Source organism: Cibotium barometz, chromosome 16 (assembly GCF_041138505.1).
Source record: "Cibotium barometz isolate CiBa-2024 chromosome 16, ASM4113850v1, whole genome shotgun sequence".
NCBI lineage: Eukaryota > Viridiplantae > Streptophyta > Polypodiopsida > Cyatheales > Cibotiaceae > Cibotium > Cibotium barometz.
In genome coordinates this window covers 31146866-31165626 of record NC_141061.1, presented here as the reverse complement: position 1 = coordinate 31165626, position 18761 = coordinate 31146866, and the positions used below count along the sequence as shown (strand labels likewise).

Sequence of the window (18761 nt, the reverse complement as noted above, 5' to 3'; positions counted from 1 at the left end):
TGATTCAATTGACGAGATCAATTGGTATAAAGAGGTGGGTATCAAACCCACTTAGCCTTGTGCGTATTCACTATGTTCTAAAAGGATGTCTCTTGTGCTCGCCTCTGCTAGGAGTCCTTCCACCCAGGTACTCGTAGTCTCCTATTTTTTTTAAGTGGTTATGCATGATATTGCTTTGGTTGTCCTTTACTCTTTGCAATTGGATTGATTGTATTATTATAACACTTTTGGCCATGGATAGGATCTGTTTTGATGACTCTGTGAAGTTGTTTCACATATTGATTGACAAAACTTCTTTTGGTTGATTCTTCTTGGTGTCTATACATGGTTTTATTTGACGACCTTGTCTCTTTCTAGCCTTGCATGGCTATACGGCTTTGTCTTAAGAGTCAGGATGTTGTCCTCTCAATATGGGGTGTAAATAACACATGGTTCTCTGTGTATGTATCTCTTGTTAGAGTGACGATTCTTACTGTATTTGAAACCTTATTGCGTGGTTGGATAGCACCACCAACTCCTTTTGGTTAATTCATCTTGGTGTTTACACATGGTTTTATTTGACGCCCCTGTCTCTTTTTAGCCTTGCATAGCTATACGGTTGTGTCTTATGAGTCAGGCTATTGTCCTCTCAACTTGGGATATAGATAACCTTGTCTCTTTATGTATGTGCCTATGGCTATACCTACGATTCTTACTCTGTAAACTGAAACCTTGACTAAAAAATCGCATGCTTGGATAGCACTGCTTCTCAATACCACATTTTTTTAAACTATATAATGATGAATAATCATTTGAATTAACAATTGTTCTTTATTTACTGTTTGCTTGCATATTTGAAACTGTGTAATGGTTTTATTAAAATTGCATGCACCACAATTTATTTTGGGATGCATAGGCTACAAGCCTCATAAGTTTGATGTTGTGTTGGTCCTTGTATTTGTGCAGCATGGGTAAGTAGATGCATGACTACTATGTGCGTGTGTGTATAAATCATAATTGTAACTACTATGTGCGTGTGCATGGGTGTAAAAATCATAATTATAACTACTATGTTAATGCATCCCAAATTTAATGCACATAAACATCATAGTTAAACAAAGTAAAAGAATATTAACAGTTCCTTCAATTTTAAACATCATAGTTAAACAAAGCAAAAGAATATTAACAGTTCCTTCAATTTTAAAAAACAGCTTTCACCTTGCATATGTGTGTTTTTGCATGCCTTGTGTACGCGCGCAAACACACACTCAATTGTGACTTCAAATCACAACCCGACATAACCATTTATCACACACTCAATTGTGACTTCAAATCACAACCCGACATAACCATTTATCACACTTTAAAGGCAACAAACATGTAAGGGCACGCGCACAGACACACACACACACACACACACACACACATGCACGTGTGCACGCATGCACAAACATTTGAAGGTTATATGAAAGCAACATATATTTTGATCAATCTCTCTCTCTCTCTCTCTCTCTCTCTCTCTCTCACACACACACACACACACACACACGCGCGCGCGCGCGCGCGCATGCATGCTATTCAGATTATTAAAACATTTTTTAAAACTTGCACCTTCAATTAAAAAAACTCTCTTTCAAACACACACAAAGTTAATGCATGCCAAAGTTAATGCAATAACTCTCTCAAACACACACAAAGTTAATGCATGCCAAAGTTAATGCAATAGCTCTCTCTCTCTCTCTCTCTCTCTCTCTCTCTCTCTCTCACACACACACACACACACACACACACACACACACACACACACACACATCTGAGGGAATGTATGTATGTAGAAGAAGAGGCAACTTGGAGTGTCAAATTGAAGCTCTTTCACAAATCTTCTTCAAAAAACCTTCAAGGGACTTCTATGGCAGTGAGTCTAGAAGTGATTCAAGCCCATAAAAACAAGATTAAATACTATAATAAAAGAAGAAGAGGCAACTTGGAGTGTCAAATTGAAGCTCTTTCACAAATCTTCTTCAAAAAACCTTCAAGGGACTTCTATGGCAGTGAGTCTAGAAGTGATTCAAGCCCATAAAAACAAGATTAAATACTATAATAAAACTTTGATGAGATTTTTAGCAAAATGACTTTCAGAGAGCGCCCTAGACTGAATCTCATAGTAGGCGACATTTTTTTTAAAAATCTGACGCTATAGACGGGTCTGCAGCCCTTAAAAACCATGGGGGCAGAGTGTATATTTACCGATTTTGCTACGTTTGTGTGCTGGAATGTTTTCTTCAAAAATTTACGTTTTTTTTAAAAAAATTGTTTGCTCTTGGTGTTGGTGCACGCTAAATTCAAAAAATTACGTTTTTTTAAAATTGTCTACTCTCGGTGTTGGCGCACGCTAATTCCTCTAATTGAGGCTGCTTTTGCCGAGTGCGCCTATGATCTCTTGTGAAGCCCCAAGTTGAATATTTTGGTTTGGTTGAGTGTAAAGAGAGCATTCAAGTCTCCAATGATAGGGGGTAGAGAAGGAGATGGAGAAAAAGCTAAAAATGAGACTATAGCTTAATTAGTGTTAAGCATAAGAGTTAATGAGATTAACTATGACCTAAAAGAGATAAGGGTGAGTTAGACCTAAGCTCTGATACCATGTTGGTTTTCATGGTGGATCAACGAAGATGATGAAGCTCATGATGAAGGTAACATTAAGCTAAATAAGAAAGGTTAAGACTAATCACATGGGATTAGGGTTAATGGCAACATAATGATGATAAAGTGAAAGTAAGTGTTGTACTCTTCCATTAGATATGAGCCTCTTATATAGGCTGGAGTACATGATATCAGGGCATGATTAACCCTTATGAAAAACCCTAAGAAAGGCTTGAAGAGAGCACCCATTGCCTAGTTTTGAGCAAAAGCAAGATCCTCCTCCACTTCAGCTAGGTGCCTAGAATATGCTGATGTAGATGCCCATTTAACCATAGTCTACCAAAGTATATCATGGCTATAAAACCTATGAACCATAGGCGCTTTTCCCCAATGTCACATGTATGATATTTTGGTGTATTATTTTTAACAATTTTGTGTTACCTTTGTGGTAGGCAATTGAGAGAGAGAGAGAGAGAGAGAGAGAGAGAGAGAGAGAGAGAACCTTTTTAGAATCTGCCCGTCGAATTCGAAAAAAGCAGTTGCTAGTGGTTCAAGCTTTCTAGCTTAACTATTTCCATTGGAAGGGTTACCATAGAGGATTTAGAGTAGAGGAATAGTTCAAATAAGAGTGATTGACACTTCTCTTAGCCTTTGTTGCTTGTCCTATTGGGACTTCCACGATCCAAGATAAGTAGTTTACCACTATCCTATGGTTCCTTGTATGAGGCAAGAAGGTTCTTTGACATGAACATTGCGTAATCTTTGTGTTGTGTCTTTGTTGATTGTCATATGAGTGCGTCGTAGGTGGCTTCCTAGCTATGCGACAACTCATGAGGGTCTTTTGCCCTATAGTGAACCTTGTGGAAGGGTTAGCATAGAGGATTAAGAGTAGAGGAAGAGTTCAAATAAGAGTGATTCACACTCCTCTTGGCCTTTTTTGCCTTTCCTATTGGGACTTCCACGATCCAAGATAAGTAGTTTACCACTATCCTATGATTCCTTGCATGAGGCAAGATGGTTTTTTGACATGAACATTGAATAATCTTTGTGTTGTGTCTCTATTGAATGTCATATGAGTGCATAGGTGGCTTCCTAGCTATGTGACAACTCCTGAGGGGATTTTGCCCTAGCGTGTCACCACTTATGAGCGCGTAGGTGGCTTCCTAGCAATATGACAACTCCTAAGGGTATTTTGCCCTGCAGTGAACCCTGTGTCACTATCGTGTCACCACTTAGCATGTCTGTATCGGGCAACCAAGTTTGCTACACATAATAATAACTCATCTCTACATCTCTTTTTTTGAGATTGCATTGCTCATGTGCCCAAATCTTTCATATCGCACCCTATGCCCACATTGGATTGGGAAATAAAAGTTTGATGGTTGTTGTACACCTCTCCTAACAATATTATTGTTGTACACCTCTCCTAACAATATTATTGTTGGCATCCAAGATGAATGCACCATTCCGATCAAAGTGAACTCTCATGTAACAATCGATAATGACCGTGACACAGAGCATATTCCTCTTGATGTCTGTAACACCATTATTGGAAACAAAAAGGATGTGCCCTTGGGGATGGGGATGGGCATTTGGCATATTCTTGGATGTCATCTCCTATTGTACTAGTCATTCTAACTAGTCACATGTAAGGATGCTCTGCTATCATTCTTGGATGTCGTCTATACTAGTCATTCTAAATAGTCATATGTCAGGACGCTCCACTCTAATACAGTTGGGTGTAGTTGAATGGTCAACCTTTGTACTTATTTATTCAACCGCCACAAAGAGCATCTTGAAATTAACTTCAACACTGTTGCTAGATTCCTTAAGGGTCGCATGTGAGCCCGTGAATCGCCCTCGTAGTTCATTGTTGGTAAGGGTCACATGTGAGCCCATGAATCTCCCTCGTAGTTCATTGGTCGCATGTGAGGCCATGAATCTCCCTCATAGTTCATTGGTTCACTGACAATGATAATAATGCTATGACACCCATTCCCATCAACAAATGGGCATAGCCCAGCTCGAGCTCTTGGCTAGATGTGGTGTGGCTCTAATCCCACAAACGGTAGCTTGGGATTGTTTTTTTTTGAGAGATGTCCCCTCCGCTCGGTTGTGAATGCACTTGGCAGCATTCATACTATTGCTTTTCCTCGGCATAGTTGCGTGTGTGAAAGCGTCGTGATAAGGAATGACAAGAACGACAGAGGCGAGGCCCCTCAAAGGTGGATTGCCCGAGAGAGAGAGAGAGAGAGAGATTGTCAAATGCAGGGGCATGAGGGCTTTCCAGAGGGCGGCACATCTGCAGCAGTTAAAAAGAAAGAAGATTAGAATTTATTTGTGGGTTTTATTTCTGTAGCTCAAAGCTAGTGGGCATATGGTTCATATAGATCTTCAAGGTGCAGGCTTTTCTTGTGCTGCAGAATTGGGTGAAAAGCTGTTGCTTGTAGGGATTTTGGTGGTAATTTGGGGTTTTGTTAAAAGGGTAGTGGTAATATATATTCTGGCGTAAATCTTGATTCCGTGTGTGGTGCGTTTTTTGTATTGAAATTGGACAAAAAAGGCAGGCAGGATTAGATGCGAGAACGTAGAGAAGCAGGCGGAGGAAGGGGCAAGAAACCTATAGAAGATTGCACATGGCATGTTTTCCCGAAATCTGTCTCATCAGCTGCATGATGTGTACAAATAACCGCTCAAACACGCAACTTTCTAAAAGGTAAAAAAAAGCAGAGGAAAAATCACAAAAAAAAAAGCGCACACAGAGAAGCAGATCAAGGGGGCCAATATCTCTTTAAATGGTAGCCCCGTTGATGTGAGGTTAGCGTCTTCTACCCTTTGACGCAGTCTTGGGTTTTGTTTGTCGTGGGCGGTTTGGCCAACTTCTTCCATTTCAGGACCATCTCCACAGCAGGTCAACAGTGAAAAGAAGAGCGGCTTAGGATCTTTCTGCAAGTGGGTTCTTTTCCCACTGTATTGGGCGATTGATGTGGGCGGGCAATTTCGCTTCCCTTGTTTTGCATTGCGTTTGGGCGAGCTTTTTTTTCATCGCCGATCGTTGAATTCTCTGCAGATCACTTTCTTCGCAATTTGCGAGCGCCTCAGAATTCATTTTCGTGTGTTTTGGGCGGCTTCCGTGGTGTTGCATTTGGGCGATCTCCTTAGGGTTTTCTTTGCGTTTGAGTGATACTTGCTTTGGGCATGTGGTCGAGTCTCCTCAGAGGTCTTGTTCTTTATCTGGGCGATCTTTGCAAAGCTTTTGCAGCTAGGCGTTCTTCCTAGAGCTTTCTTCGCATTTGGGCGATCTTCATAGAGAGTTTCTCACATTTTTGCGTGAATTCTCAGAGCATCCTACTAATTGAGTTATTTTGTGCGATCGTTTTGTTTCGCCTTCCAGTCGCCGATCTGCTTTTCCCCTATTTGGCTGATCTTTGTAGAGGTTTCCCCCCCATTTGAGCAATCTTGTTAGAGCTCCTTCAGCAGTTGAGCGATCTTTTTAGAGGTTTCCCCCCATTTGAGCAATCTTGTTAGAGCTCCTTCAGCAGTTGGGCGATCCTTATAGAGCCTCTTTCCCATTTGGGCAATGTTGTTTGAGCTTTGTTTTTCGATACTATAGAGGGCCTTCTGCATTGTCCCAGAGCTTTTCTGCATTTGGGCGGCTCTTCTTTCATGTGAAGCTTTTGTAAAGCTGATGAGCTTTTCTGTGCATTTTGGGCCGTTTGTTGTGAAGCTTTTGTAGAGCTTATGAGCTTTTTCTATGAATTTTTTACATCTGATTGTAACCCCTGTGTTGTTGTAGAGCTTGCCAGCCTCAAAATCCAGGGCCATGAGAGGATTGCCAGAAGCAAAACTATGTCACACTACCAGTTTGAACGTTCCCTTAGCAGGAGCAAAAGCCGGAGATGGAAGCAAGTTAAAGCAAGCACAGTTTTACTCATCGCCACTATACTTGCCTTTGCGACGTGTGTTTGGATCTCCTTAGTGTTTTCTCCGCACACCGATTGCTTTCATTCACAGCAAACCTGGCAGAGAAGCTCTTCCATCTTTCCTTGGGAACCTACAGAACTTGAAGAGCAACACAACAGAACTCTTTCTGCAAACAAATGGCATCGGCACAGCTTGAACACAACAGGAGATCTAAAGATGAGCCAGCTCCTCTTTGGGATAGCAGGTGCTGCTCAACTATGGCCCCGGCGCAAGGAGTATGTGAAACTATGGTGGAGACCAAGAGAGATGCGAGGGTTTGTATGGTTAGAAGAGAGTGTCAAAGAGGACTCTGACGAAGCACTTCCCACAGTTAAGGTGTCTGAAGATATCAGCGGTTTCAGCTACACTAATCCAACAGGGCATCCCTCTGGTATCCGTATAGCCAGAATCATTCAGGAAGCATTCAAATTGAATCTGCCGGATGTGCATTGGTTTGTAATGGGTGATGATGATACTGTGTTTGCAGCAGACAACCTTCTGCAGGTTTTGAGAAAGTATGATTCAAGAGAGTTGTACTACATAGGCAATCCATCGGAAAGCCATTCATCAAACACCTATTTCAGCCATGGGATGGCATTTGGAGGGGGTGGAATTGCAATAAGCTACCCACTTGCAAAGGTGGTATCCAACATGTTGGATGAGTGCTTGGAACGGTACCCCTTCCTATTTGGCAGTGATGATCGGCTGCATGCCTGCATTTCCGAATTGGGAGTACCTCTCACAAAAGAGCGCGGCTTTCATCAGGTAGATGCACCCCATGTAATCGATTCTCTTTAATACTGTTTATGGATGCTGCTGCATAGATTGAAATGCTGTGGCCTTTGCTTCTAAGCCTCTTTTGAGATTTACAACTCTCATCCTAGGGATATATATTTGTGCAGTTTGACATCCATGGCAATGCCTTTGGTCTGCTGGCAGCTCATCCTATTGCACCTTTCATATCTATGCATCACTTGGATGAGGTAGATCCATTTTTCCCACAATACAGTGCTCTGGATGGTTTGCTCCATTTGACAAAGGCTATGCGGACAGAGCCTAGTAGCTTCTTGCAACACTGCATTTGTTACGATCGGGACAAGAGACTCACTTTCTCCATTTCGTCAGGTTACGTGGTACAGGTCTATCCATATGTCTTACTTCCTAGGGACTTGGAGAGGCCTGAAATTACTTTCAGGGCTTGGAACAAAAAAGATGGTGGAGGGGAATTCGATTTTGACACCCGAGCTGCCATCAAGGCTGTTTGTAATAAGCCATTTCTCTTCTTTATGGATAAGATCTACCTTGAAGGGTCAAATGTGGTGAGCGTCTACAAGCGTGATACGAGCACTAATAGCCGAAAGAGGTGGTCTTTTTGCTTTTCTTATGCACCTCGTCAAGATGATATGCAGCAGATCCGTGTTATAAGCAAGCCCATGAACGAGCACTGGTTCAAGGTGAGTTCCATCTCTCGCTTTTTTGCACATTACACTCGTATTATTTAGAGGGTGTGTTGACTTTGGAGTATTGCATGGTAATAATGCTTTCTTCATGGATGCCTTTTGGTGTCCTGCATTGCCTTGAATAAGCCAAGGTCCCTTGATACGAGACTGTGATGTGTCATGATAATCAATGCACATGCAAAAGGACCCATCCTTCTTCACCAATAGAACGGGAGAAGCAAATGGAGATTGTGAGGGTTGAATAAGATCCATGGAGAGTAAGTCTTGTACTTGCTTTGTCACTTCCTCTCTTTCCACCTTGGACAATCAACAGGGAGCATAGTTGTTTCTCATACCGGTACGAATGGGTTTGTGCCGTATGGTTCGTACGATACATTACCGTACTAAACGCTGCTTAACGAAGATCCCAAATGCTCGCAATACTTCGCAACTTTCGTGTCCACTCAGTATTCCATATAGGGTTGTTGAGAGACCTAAAAAATCTGGCGAGGTAGATTGGTAGTGTACACCTGATTGGTAGGATGAGAGAATCTTGCTACATCACTTGGAGATCCCTTGTATAGGTAGGCTAGACAGTTAGATTCTCAAGTTATGTACGAGGGAGAAGATTTGGACATGGCCATTTTGATCTAGAGAGGAGTCCCTAAACCTATCACCCCAGATGCACTGCTCGTATTTGTGCAAGGACGGTCCCTTAGTCATAAACGCTACACTAGGAGACCTTTGGTATTTTATTACCCATCCAGGTTCTTTTTTGGAGACAATCGGGAGATCCAACTGGGAGAGACACATATCCATGTTCTGGTTCCTCAAGCACTGTAGACTCCTCCCCTCCCAACCTTCCCTTACATTCAAGCTTGAAGCTCCATAGGTTGTAAGGGTAAAAAATGAAAACCGTATTTTATCGTACAGTATCTGAAAATTTCATATCGTACCAACAATTCCCGTACGGTATCGTATTTTCGTACCGTGACAACTATGACAGGGAGACTTGTTGACAGCCTTTGCATTTGTTTTGAGTACAATGGCATGATCAATTTCCCTCTTGGGAAGCAAACTCATTGGCACTCGTCTTGAAACTCCTTAAGAAGGGCTACCATGTCTTTGTCTATGTGATATTCACTATTTCCCATCTCTTCTTGGGCAAGATGCAACACATAGATGGTGCCAAGAGCCTTGAGTTCCTTTTTTAGCTGCTTTGGAGTGATCAAAGAGAGCTCTTTCGAGTGATTTCCAGCAAGTGCTGTCCATGATGTCCAAAGCTCATAATCCCTTGTTGAAGGTTCATATGAAAGTCACCAAGTGATGACAAACAATCACTCCCTAATATTACATCAATAGGATCCATATCCAATACCACCAAATCACCTTCCCAAGTCTATGAAGAGGATAAAACTGTTAGAAGTCATCTCTTGTCTATATTTATACACCAGGGCCTCTGTTGTGGGTGTGCCTGCCTTGTATAAGGTGTTTTATCATTTTTCCTCACCTCGTATTTTTCCCTATTTTTTTCCATTTTTTCCAGTGGTGTGGAGGGATGCCAGAGGTTGGCAGGAGCACTTAGTGGCTGGCCGACTGTCCCATCTGCAGTCTTGTGGCTGGTCGACTGCCCACACATCATTCGTGGACTTCTGGATTGCTGGCCGACTGGATGTATGCAGTCATGGACCTTTTCATTGCTGGCCGACTTCTCATGCAGTCGTGGAGGCCCTTTAGTGCTGGCCGACTGCTCACATGGGGCATATAAATAGGCCCCATGCCCCCACCACTTCCTCATTCAGGCTTTTGCGGGATCTTGTGTATCGAGGAGAGTTTACACACCTATCTCTCTGTGTTTCTTGTGTTGTCTATTTTCTGCATTCTACTTGCTCTTGTCTACCCAAGTTTGGTTATCATTTCCGCTGCATATTCTGACATGGTATCAGAGCCCTAGGTTCGTGATAGATCTTGGGAGTTTTTCTGAGCAAGAGGGGGAGCGTTAGGTTGCTGATTGGTGGACTGTTTTGGACTGTACGGGAAGAGAAGGTGCAAGAGAAAGGCGGGCCAAAGGGGCTGGACAGCCACTTGCAGGTTTTACAGATTTTTTTTTCCCACCCACCCACCCTTTCAGGTTACTCCCCGCGATGGCATATTTACTAGAGATGGCTGAGAAGCACGTAAAGATTCCGACTCTCCCCACGTTCCCGGTGGATCGTCAGTTGGACGGGTCCAATCACGGCATCTGGAAGGTCATGATGGAGTCGGTGCTGGAGTCATATGACCTTGCTGATTTTATCATCATCGGGGTTCCACGGCCGGAAGCAGAGGAAGGGGAGTTACTGTCGACGAGGAAGGACCGAGAGGCACAGGCACACATGTGGGATCCTGTCAACGCCAGGGTCCGGTCATTTATTTTCCTCAACTGCACACCTCAAGTGATCAATCATGTGAAGCACATGACGCTGGCGAGAGGCATATGGGAGCACTTGGCTTCTTTGTATAACAGGGTATCACCCATGAAACGGATCTCCTTGGAAGTGCAGATGCGAGTTATGAACCCTGCAAAGTCTTCGACGATGCGGGAACACATTAACAAGCTGCAGGCCCTTTAGCAGGAAGTCCTACAAGCTGGGAAAGAGATATCATCTGAAGACATGGCCATCACTTTGCTGTCCCACTTGCCTGCTCAGTATTGTGCTTTCTATTCCTCGTTGATTACGAGTGGCAGGCTCAGCACCATTACCTGGGAGGAGCTTGTGCCAATGGTCTTGGACCAGGAGGAACGTTTCACGAACCCTCCTCACAGCGGAGGTTCGGAGGCCTTAACTGGCCAACGGTCGAATGGCACTTTCGTTTTGGCCACTTAAATGTGGATGCATTGAGGCGAGCTTTCCGAGAGACTAGATGGTGGTTGGCTTGCCAGATGTTGGTAGTTGGCAAGGGCGTTGCAGTTCTTGCATACGTGGTAAGCAGCACAGGAATCCTTTCCGAAGCAGGCTTCCAGGCGGGCTTCGAAACCATTGGAGTTGATTCACACTGACTTGTGTGGACCTCAGCAGACACCATCTTTGGGAGGATCTCTCTACTTTATGCTGCTTGTTGATGATTGTACCAGATTCACGTGGGTCTACTTTCTTTCCCAAAAGGACCAAGCTTTTGCACGGTTCAAGGATTGGCGCGTGATGGTGGAGAAAGAGTCTGGATTTCAGGTCAAGACTCTTAGGGCTGATAAAGGAGGTGAATTCTCCTCGACAGTATTTCTCAGATTTTGTGCAGATCATGGCATCAAAAGGGAACTGGCCAATACAAGATCGCCTTCGGAGAATGGAGTTGTTGAACGCAAGAACAGGACTGTGGTGGAGATGGCGAGGACCATGCAGGAGCATCGTGATCTTCCTCATCCACTTTGGGGAGAGGTTGTGGCAACGACTGTCCGTACCCTCAACCGATCTCCGACGACTTCAGTAACCCATATGACTCCATTTGAGGCATACTTTGGCAGGAAACCTGATGTCTCGCACTTCCGTGTCTTTGGGAGTGACGCGTATGTATATATTCCGAAGAAGCAGAGGGGGAAGCTTGACTCCAAGTCCCGCAAGCTTGTATTTGTGGGGTATAACTCTCTTTCCAAGGGATACAGGTTATATGATCCAGACAGGAACGAGATTGTTGTCAGCCGGGGATGTGGTCTTTGACGAGCATGTTCCAGTATCCACTGTTGAGGAGCCGCCACTTCTTGGAGATCCAGAGGAGTCTGATGATGATTCCTAGACCATCATTCCAGTTGATCAACCTTAGTCAGTACAGGAGGTTGAGCCCGCAGCTGGAGTAGAGTCCCTGCAAACACAGGAGGCTCCACGATCTGTTCGAGTACCTAGGTGGTTGTTAGACACCCTTCGGGAGTTAGGTGTCACGGAGCTACCCTCCGAGTGGACCACAGAGGACGGCCCTCGAAGATCACATAGAGTCCGAGATAAAAGCAACACAGCGGAGCTTCTTCAGGTGAACTATGCTTTGATGTCTCGTATCATGCGGGACAAAGAGCCCACTTCCGTAAAGGAAGCCCTTTCAGAGGATACTTGGAGGAAAGCCATGCAGGTGGAACTTGATGCCGTCGAGAAGAACCACACTTGAGACAGAGACATATTTTATTCTTATAGACATCGTTCACCCATAGAGTTCTCTAAAGAAACGATGGTATATTTGCGAGTTCCGAAAGATGTCGAGACTTCACGGACAGGTCGATCTCCGAAATTATCCCCTAGATATTGTGGACCATTTCGTATTACACGACGGATTGGTTCAGTCGCATATGAATTGGATTTGCCTTCTCATGTGAAAGTTCATCCTGTATTTCATGTTAGTAGACTTAAGGAAGTACTGGGTGGAATAGACTCCTCAAGAAATCATAGATGTCGAGGACATGACCTTTGTTCCACACGAACCCGAAAAGATTCTTGGATTTCGTGAAAGAAGATTCCATAATACGCTTATCACGGAATACAAGATCAAGTGGAAGGATTGTGTTGAGGAGGACGCTACATGGGAGACATTGACTACTCTTCGGAGAGATTACCCTGGCTTTTTAGTGAGCTCAGGAGTGAGCTCTTAGAGGAAGGGCAGTATGTCATGTGCACAGTGTGTCATGTGCACAGTGTGTATCTACCTGTGCTACACGCACACAAGACTAGCTTCGAGGTTTGGGGAAGCTTGGGCTAGGCAGGCTGATTGGTGAGCTGGGTTAGGGATAGACTAACGGGCGGACGCTCTAGTGTGGACGCCCGATGACCGGCCAAGAGCCTATAAAAGGGTGGCCAAGGTTAGTCATTAGTTCATAGAGTCTCGCGTGTCTTTGTGAGAGCTCTATGGTTAGGAGCCTGGATCTAGTGCAGATGTGCACCTGCTTTATGAAGCCGAGGCCGGCAGTAGTCTCGAGGCCCACGAGGGTAGCTTCGTGGCGGTATGGGACGTCACGAGGTAGAGATTGGTTGGTACGTCCATCTAATTAGCTCAGCTCATGGCTCGGTGGGGACAGCCAAGACATGTGGGCTTGCCCACGGCTGTCAAGGTTGGGAGAGGTGAGTCAGGCCTGCAGGCCTGCACCCCCTTCACGTTTGCTTGGTTTGTTTGCAGGTTTGGAGTCTTGTACTAGGAGCGTTCTACGAGGTGATCCTATGGGGATTTGACACGTAGTAAGCTTGATGTAAGCGCCGATAAATCCCTGATGTAAGGCTGATGTAGACGCTGAAGTACTCCTTATAATGAAACGTTGAAGTTAGCCTGAAGGTGTGCTGAAGACAAACGCAGAAGTACACCTGAAGGTGAAAACGCTGAGATCAGCACCGATGTAGGCGATGACAAACGCAGAACATGCCCCTGATGTAGGCGATGGAGAAATGCTGTAGACAGCCCTGATGTAGGCGATGACAAACACTGTAGACAGCCCTGATGTAGGCGATGAATAGGTAGTTTGCACCTGTTGTAGGCGGCCTGCACCAGTAGCAGAGAAGGCAGATTGGGTGCTGATGAGGAGCCAGATGTTGGTGACCAGCAGCAGAGAAGGTGCTCTTTGACTGATTCGTTGAATAAGGATGCGCCTCATATTTATATGGAAAGGGAGGGTGCTGGTCAGCCAACAGATAAAAGTGAAGTTAAATGACTAAAAAGCCCTTTTTGGGCTGGGTAAAATACCCTTTTGTGTATAGTTTCACACCCTCCCCTCTTAGACCAAAAAGGGATCATGAGAGAAGATGAAGCAGGTGTGCCCGAATACGAGTTGCACTACCTGACTTCGTAAGGAGACTATATTTGCATGTCCACTTTTTCGCCTCCTGTTTTGTAGCACCCTGCGTCAGTACCTCATTCCACCAAGACCACTTTGTGGATTTGGAATTCTTTGAGGTGGACTGAGACTAATCCATGGAGGCCATGGGTGCAAAGACTGCAAAGAAGGAATGAGAAACATGGGTCGTTTGCAATGGTCAATAAGAACAAGGTGCCAAGAGATTCCGAAAAAAGAAAGTACACAATATAGCGGACAAAGTTCGGAGAAAAATAAATTCTTTATTCATTCAACATTAGCAATAGTTTTTAGTAATACAAGTTACAACATGCGACTTTCTACATGGGATTATTGTCCTGATCCTCAGGTGTGGCAAGTGACTCATCATCAACTAGGGCCACAATAGGTGCTTCTAGAGGTTGCAGGTTTCGCCATATGGGTGCTCGTCTTCGAGTGTGTCTTGGGACCACTTGCAGTAGCAAGCAATCTTCATCAGGGCAGTGACATCGTCGAGCCCTCTTAGAGATTGCCTCCTGCAATGTCAGGCTCTCTCGACGAGGCTAAGGGCATCGACAATGAGCTGTCTTGATGTCTTGTCGCTCAACCACGCATGAACGACAACCACAATGCCGCTCATAGAATGCCATGGGTGCTAACAATTCAATGCAGCACAATAAGAAGAAGAAGAGGGGTTAATTGATAAACAAGGTCCATTTATTCTAAAAAGGCTTGTTATATTTATATTAAAAAAACGTGCAATTTAATTAAGATGCTTCCCATCTATTTTATATGGACTTGCTTCAATGGTCATTTAAAAAACGTCAATGGTCATTAAAAAAAAACAAGGTCCATTTACAAATATATATAAAAAAACACTTCCTGTTTAAACTTTATCGACTGTGGAGGATAGAGCTGAGAAGTGAATGCGATTGCCTTGCTTCGACTTCAGCCTTGCTCCACGCGGAAGGAGAGAGGGCAGAGAGAGAGAGAGAGAGAAGGGAGGGGGGGGGAGAGAGAGAGAGAGAGAAGGGGGGGAGAGGTAAGTGCTTGAGCTTTGGGATTTGATACGTTGCTCTAGGAACTTGTGTGCAAGTACAATGTACAAAACAAATACGTACTACAGGCTTATATGGTAATGGAAGAGAACCTAGCCGTTGTGGATGCCAACCTAGCCATTGTGGATGTCAAATCGCAAATCAAGCCAGGAGGCAACAATTATATATATATATTTTTGGGTGCACGCACGTCGTTTGTATTTTTTTTTCTTCAAGAGTGCAACTCGCTTTTTTATTATTTTTTTGGGGCCTTTTTTATTGCATCTTGCAACGTTAGATTTTTTGGGCCTTTTTGATGCTACGTGGCATGGACTCCTATGAGGCGCTCGAGCGTGGCCCGTTTCACTCGTTCGGGCGTGTTCACAAAAAGTTAGTGTTCCCCGTTTCAAGGTCCTGTTTCCCCCCTTTTGTGTGACTATGTCATAGATATACTTATGTCACATTGGTATCAGAGCTCAGGTCGTCATAGGGCAGCCCTTAGCTTGCGTTTTTTGCAGGTTGAACAAGAGATGAGTTCTTGGAAGACGTGATCACAGAAGGTGTTTTCAAGGAGGTGCCATTACCCGGGATGCATGTGCCAGAGCCATAACCAGAGCCAAAGTTAGAGCGAGAAGCCAAACTAGAACCAGACCGCAGATTGAGCGGGTGGATCTCTCTGAATCTGGCTTGGATGATGAGGTCAGTCCGATGGTTTCCGAGGAGTTTCTAGAAAATCTCTCTGAATCCTGTGAGGAGGAGGATGAGCTTTGAGGCTATAAGCTTGTGGTGGCAGCTGAGGACATATCATGGGTTTGCTCTTGTGGAACCTTTGGGTTTGAGGTAGTCCTTGTCATTGGCTGTTTCCCCTTCCCCGCGTTCCAGATCCAAGATCATTGTACATATCATATTTGGAATATACATTAGATTAGGTCTACATTGTCGTATGTGTGTTCGCTAACCATAGGATTAGCATTAATGTATTTTGCTTAGCGTTAATCATAGACATGCTTCCGCAATGCACGCCACAGCAAGAGGGGTGCCATACTTGTCTACGCTGCCCAGGCTGCTTGCAAGGCTGCCATGCATTGTCCCTACCTGTTCGCTGCTTGATTGGCCTGCTAGTGATGCTTGGGAGGAATTTTTTTTACTTAGAATGCAACTTGGATGGAAATCGTGCATGAGGCGGGACTGCAAAAGCTTAAAAAAAGGGCCTATTCATTGGCGATCCTTGTCCAAAGCCTGATAAGGTTCCTTCCTATTGTTGTATTTTGTGTCATTTGTGGAAAAGTTACTGGCTCCTTGGATGCTGAACCTCAACCTCCACTTAGGTGTCCAGTGCGTTGGCTCTAACACTCACATGTGTCACGGTAAGACTATTAGTTAGGGTTAGGGTTTAGCAGACGAATCAGCTCAAGTTGTGAAATCTAATCTAGAAGGGGACACAAGAGGTATGAATAGAGGCATGGATGATGTAGCTCAATTGCATCTATTGTAAAACTAGTAGAATCATGTTGTGGCCTTGCGGTGCTATCATGTTTTGAAGGCTTGAAAATGCACTCGTGAAGGGCTGGGTTTTTCCATGTCATGAAGCTTTGTACTGATCCATATGCTGGCTGTCCAGGTACCAAGGAGGCAGTGCTGTAAAGTGACATCTTTGCAGGATCAAGAGTTGGGTATCAATGTGGACTCGTGTCAAGTTGGAAGGGAGAGAAATCTATGATACAGAGAATGCCATGGTGGCTGACCATGCTATTAATGCAACTTTGCATCATTTCTACACAGTCTTGCATGAGCCAACCAAGAATGCTGATAGGGTTCTGCAGTAAAATCATGTCCTTCCCAATCCATACCCAAGTTACCTTTAGATGAACGATATCATGCAGTCTTAAAAGAGAGAAAAGCACATGATGATGTTTCTTTGAAGATTACATGAGCCAATAGCAACAGCACATTGATTCACATTTTGGAAGGCAGCTATTTTGTATAAGACGGACATGATCTTGCGAAAGCACATCATATTTGTGCTTCGTTTGTAAATTGATTCTTTAGACCCTTCCCGTGAAGGAATCTAATGGGAGTTATGATTCCATTGTGTCTGTGTTTGCACACATGATGGGGGGGTTGAGAGAGTGAGAGAGTGTACTTTCCTCAGGATACAAATAATTAAGGGTCTTTGCATTTAAACTTTGATTTGGTTCTTGGATTAAAACAGTATATATATATATATATATATGTATAGAAACAAATCTGAATCTATGTAGGTTAGAACAGTGTACACACACACACACACACACACACACACACACACACACGTATGTATCATGTATATAGAAACAAATCTGAATCTATGTAGGTTACGATAGTCATGTGCATCATTTAGATGTTTGTTAGCACTGCCCCCATAGGGGCAGGCTAATGCATTCAATTTGCTCCCCTATTTCTATGGGGTTTTCCAAGGTGGTTTGGTGGTTTTGTTGTTTTCGTGAGTTGTTCTTGTGAGGAGATGGCGAGGTATGGGTTGCCTACCAAGATTTGAGCATGTCCCATACCGAGTACCGTCTATTTGCAGGAGTTTTCTTCAAAAGTACCCGGGCAGTGCTTGTGTGTGCACCTCCCCACACACCTTGCTCATTGTTGTGCATTTATATGTGTGTTAGATATCATGGTGTTTTATTAACTTGTAGAGTAAGGCACAAAGCTTGCTTACACACCCAACACTTTTAGCACGTCGTATAAGACTTAATCATAACAACACTAGTCTTGAAAAAAAAAAACCCAATTTTGTGGCTTTTTGAAGACTTATGTAGAAAATTTCTATCCTCTCAACTAAAAGGTTCAAAAAAATCTTTCTATGGAAATACTCTCAACACACGATATTAATTGAAATGAAAACCAAGCACCAAATAAGTTCAAAAAGTATGTTTTTCCATGATCATTTAGGCTCTCTGTCTCAAAGTGTTTTAGCATGTTGCAAATATAACACAAAGGTTGCTTAATATGTATGTAAAGCATTGGCAAGTGTCTTTTATGGAGTGGAGATAAGCTTTTCTTATAACTTCTTGAATTCAAGAATATTCTTGAAAGTTTTAGTCATGCTAATTAGAGTTTATTTGTTGTTTCATCTCTTGAAAAATTTAAATTATCCTTGGGTCCTTTTTTTTTTTCCCAAACTCACTTATGTGACTCAAACACTAGACTAATGTTAAAATTGTTTTGAAGCCTCATAAGTCGACATTTAAATTTATCATGTATAGGAACTTTTCATGCAAGACATACTCCAAGCAATCTTTGAAATGGTGTTATTTTTTTTCATTTTAATAGCAATCAGTTTTTTAAACTTTTTTTTTGGGGGGGGGGGGGGGGTGCTTCAAGATTGCATTGCCTTGCACGAGTCTAGTTGTAAAAAAGAATAGGACATTTTGCTATGGCAATGTGTTTCTGATTGAATCGGAAACACATTGAATTAGTTTGGGGGTTAGGCAATAGTCTCTATTAGCTTTCACTTAATTTGTAATTCTTAACTAACAATGTTAATTTTGCATTAGTAATACTTGGCACCAAAACTACTCTTGCAACAAGAGTGTTTGCCACCAAAAACCACTCTTGCACTAATAACATTTGCCAAACTTTAATCATGTCCTCTTCTTCATTATTCCTAATTTTGATTATCATTTCTTGGCATCAAACATAAATATTGTTTGGGAAACCTTAATCATGTTTTTTTCCTTATAATTTTGGGTGTCCTTTGCAACCTAGAATAAGGAGGCTTTAAGAGTGGAAAATCAGTGTATGAAGCCACTTAATTGTTGAAGAGTTTTTTTAGGGCAAGGTGAAAGGACACATTAAAATATTTGTGTACTCAAGTTTAAGAGATGAGTTTTTTGAGTGCATGTGTGCATACTTGTGTAACATGTACATATAGAA

General features: G+C 43.2%; 1 protein-coding gene across 5 annotated transcripts; it reads left to right on the top strand.

The window, feature by feature from the left end:
- The first annotated feature begins 4804 nt into the window (after positions 1–4804).
- LOC147630552 (uncharacterized) lies at positions 4805–16931 on the top strand. Of its 5 annotated transcripts, XM_086810459.1 has the most exons (5): positions 4805–5018; positions 5187–5335; positions 6416–7347; positions 7485–8036; positions 16459–16931. In XM_086810459.1, the coding sequence occupies exons 3-5, from the start codon at positions 6469–6471 to the stop codon at positions 16555–16557; spliced, it is 1530 nt and encodes a 509-aa protein (XP_086666585.1). In that variant the 5' UTR covers positions 4805–5018; positions 5187–5335; positions 6416–6468; the 3' UTR covers positions 16558–16931. The 5 variants fall into 5 exon arrangements, with proteins under 5 accessions (XP_086666585.1, XP_086666587.1, XP_086666586.1 ...); XM_086810461.1 differs by having other exon boundaries at positions 4805–5436; XM_086810460.1 differs by lacking the exons at positions 4805–5018; positions 5187–5335 and adding an exon at positions 5383–5571.
- The last annotated feature ends 1830 nt before the right edge of the window (positions 16932–18761 follow it).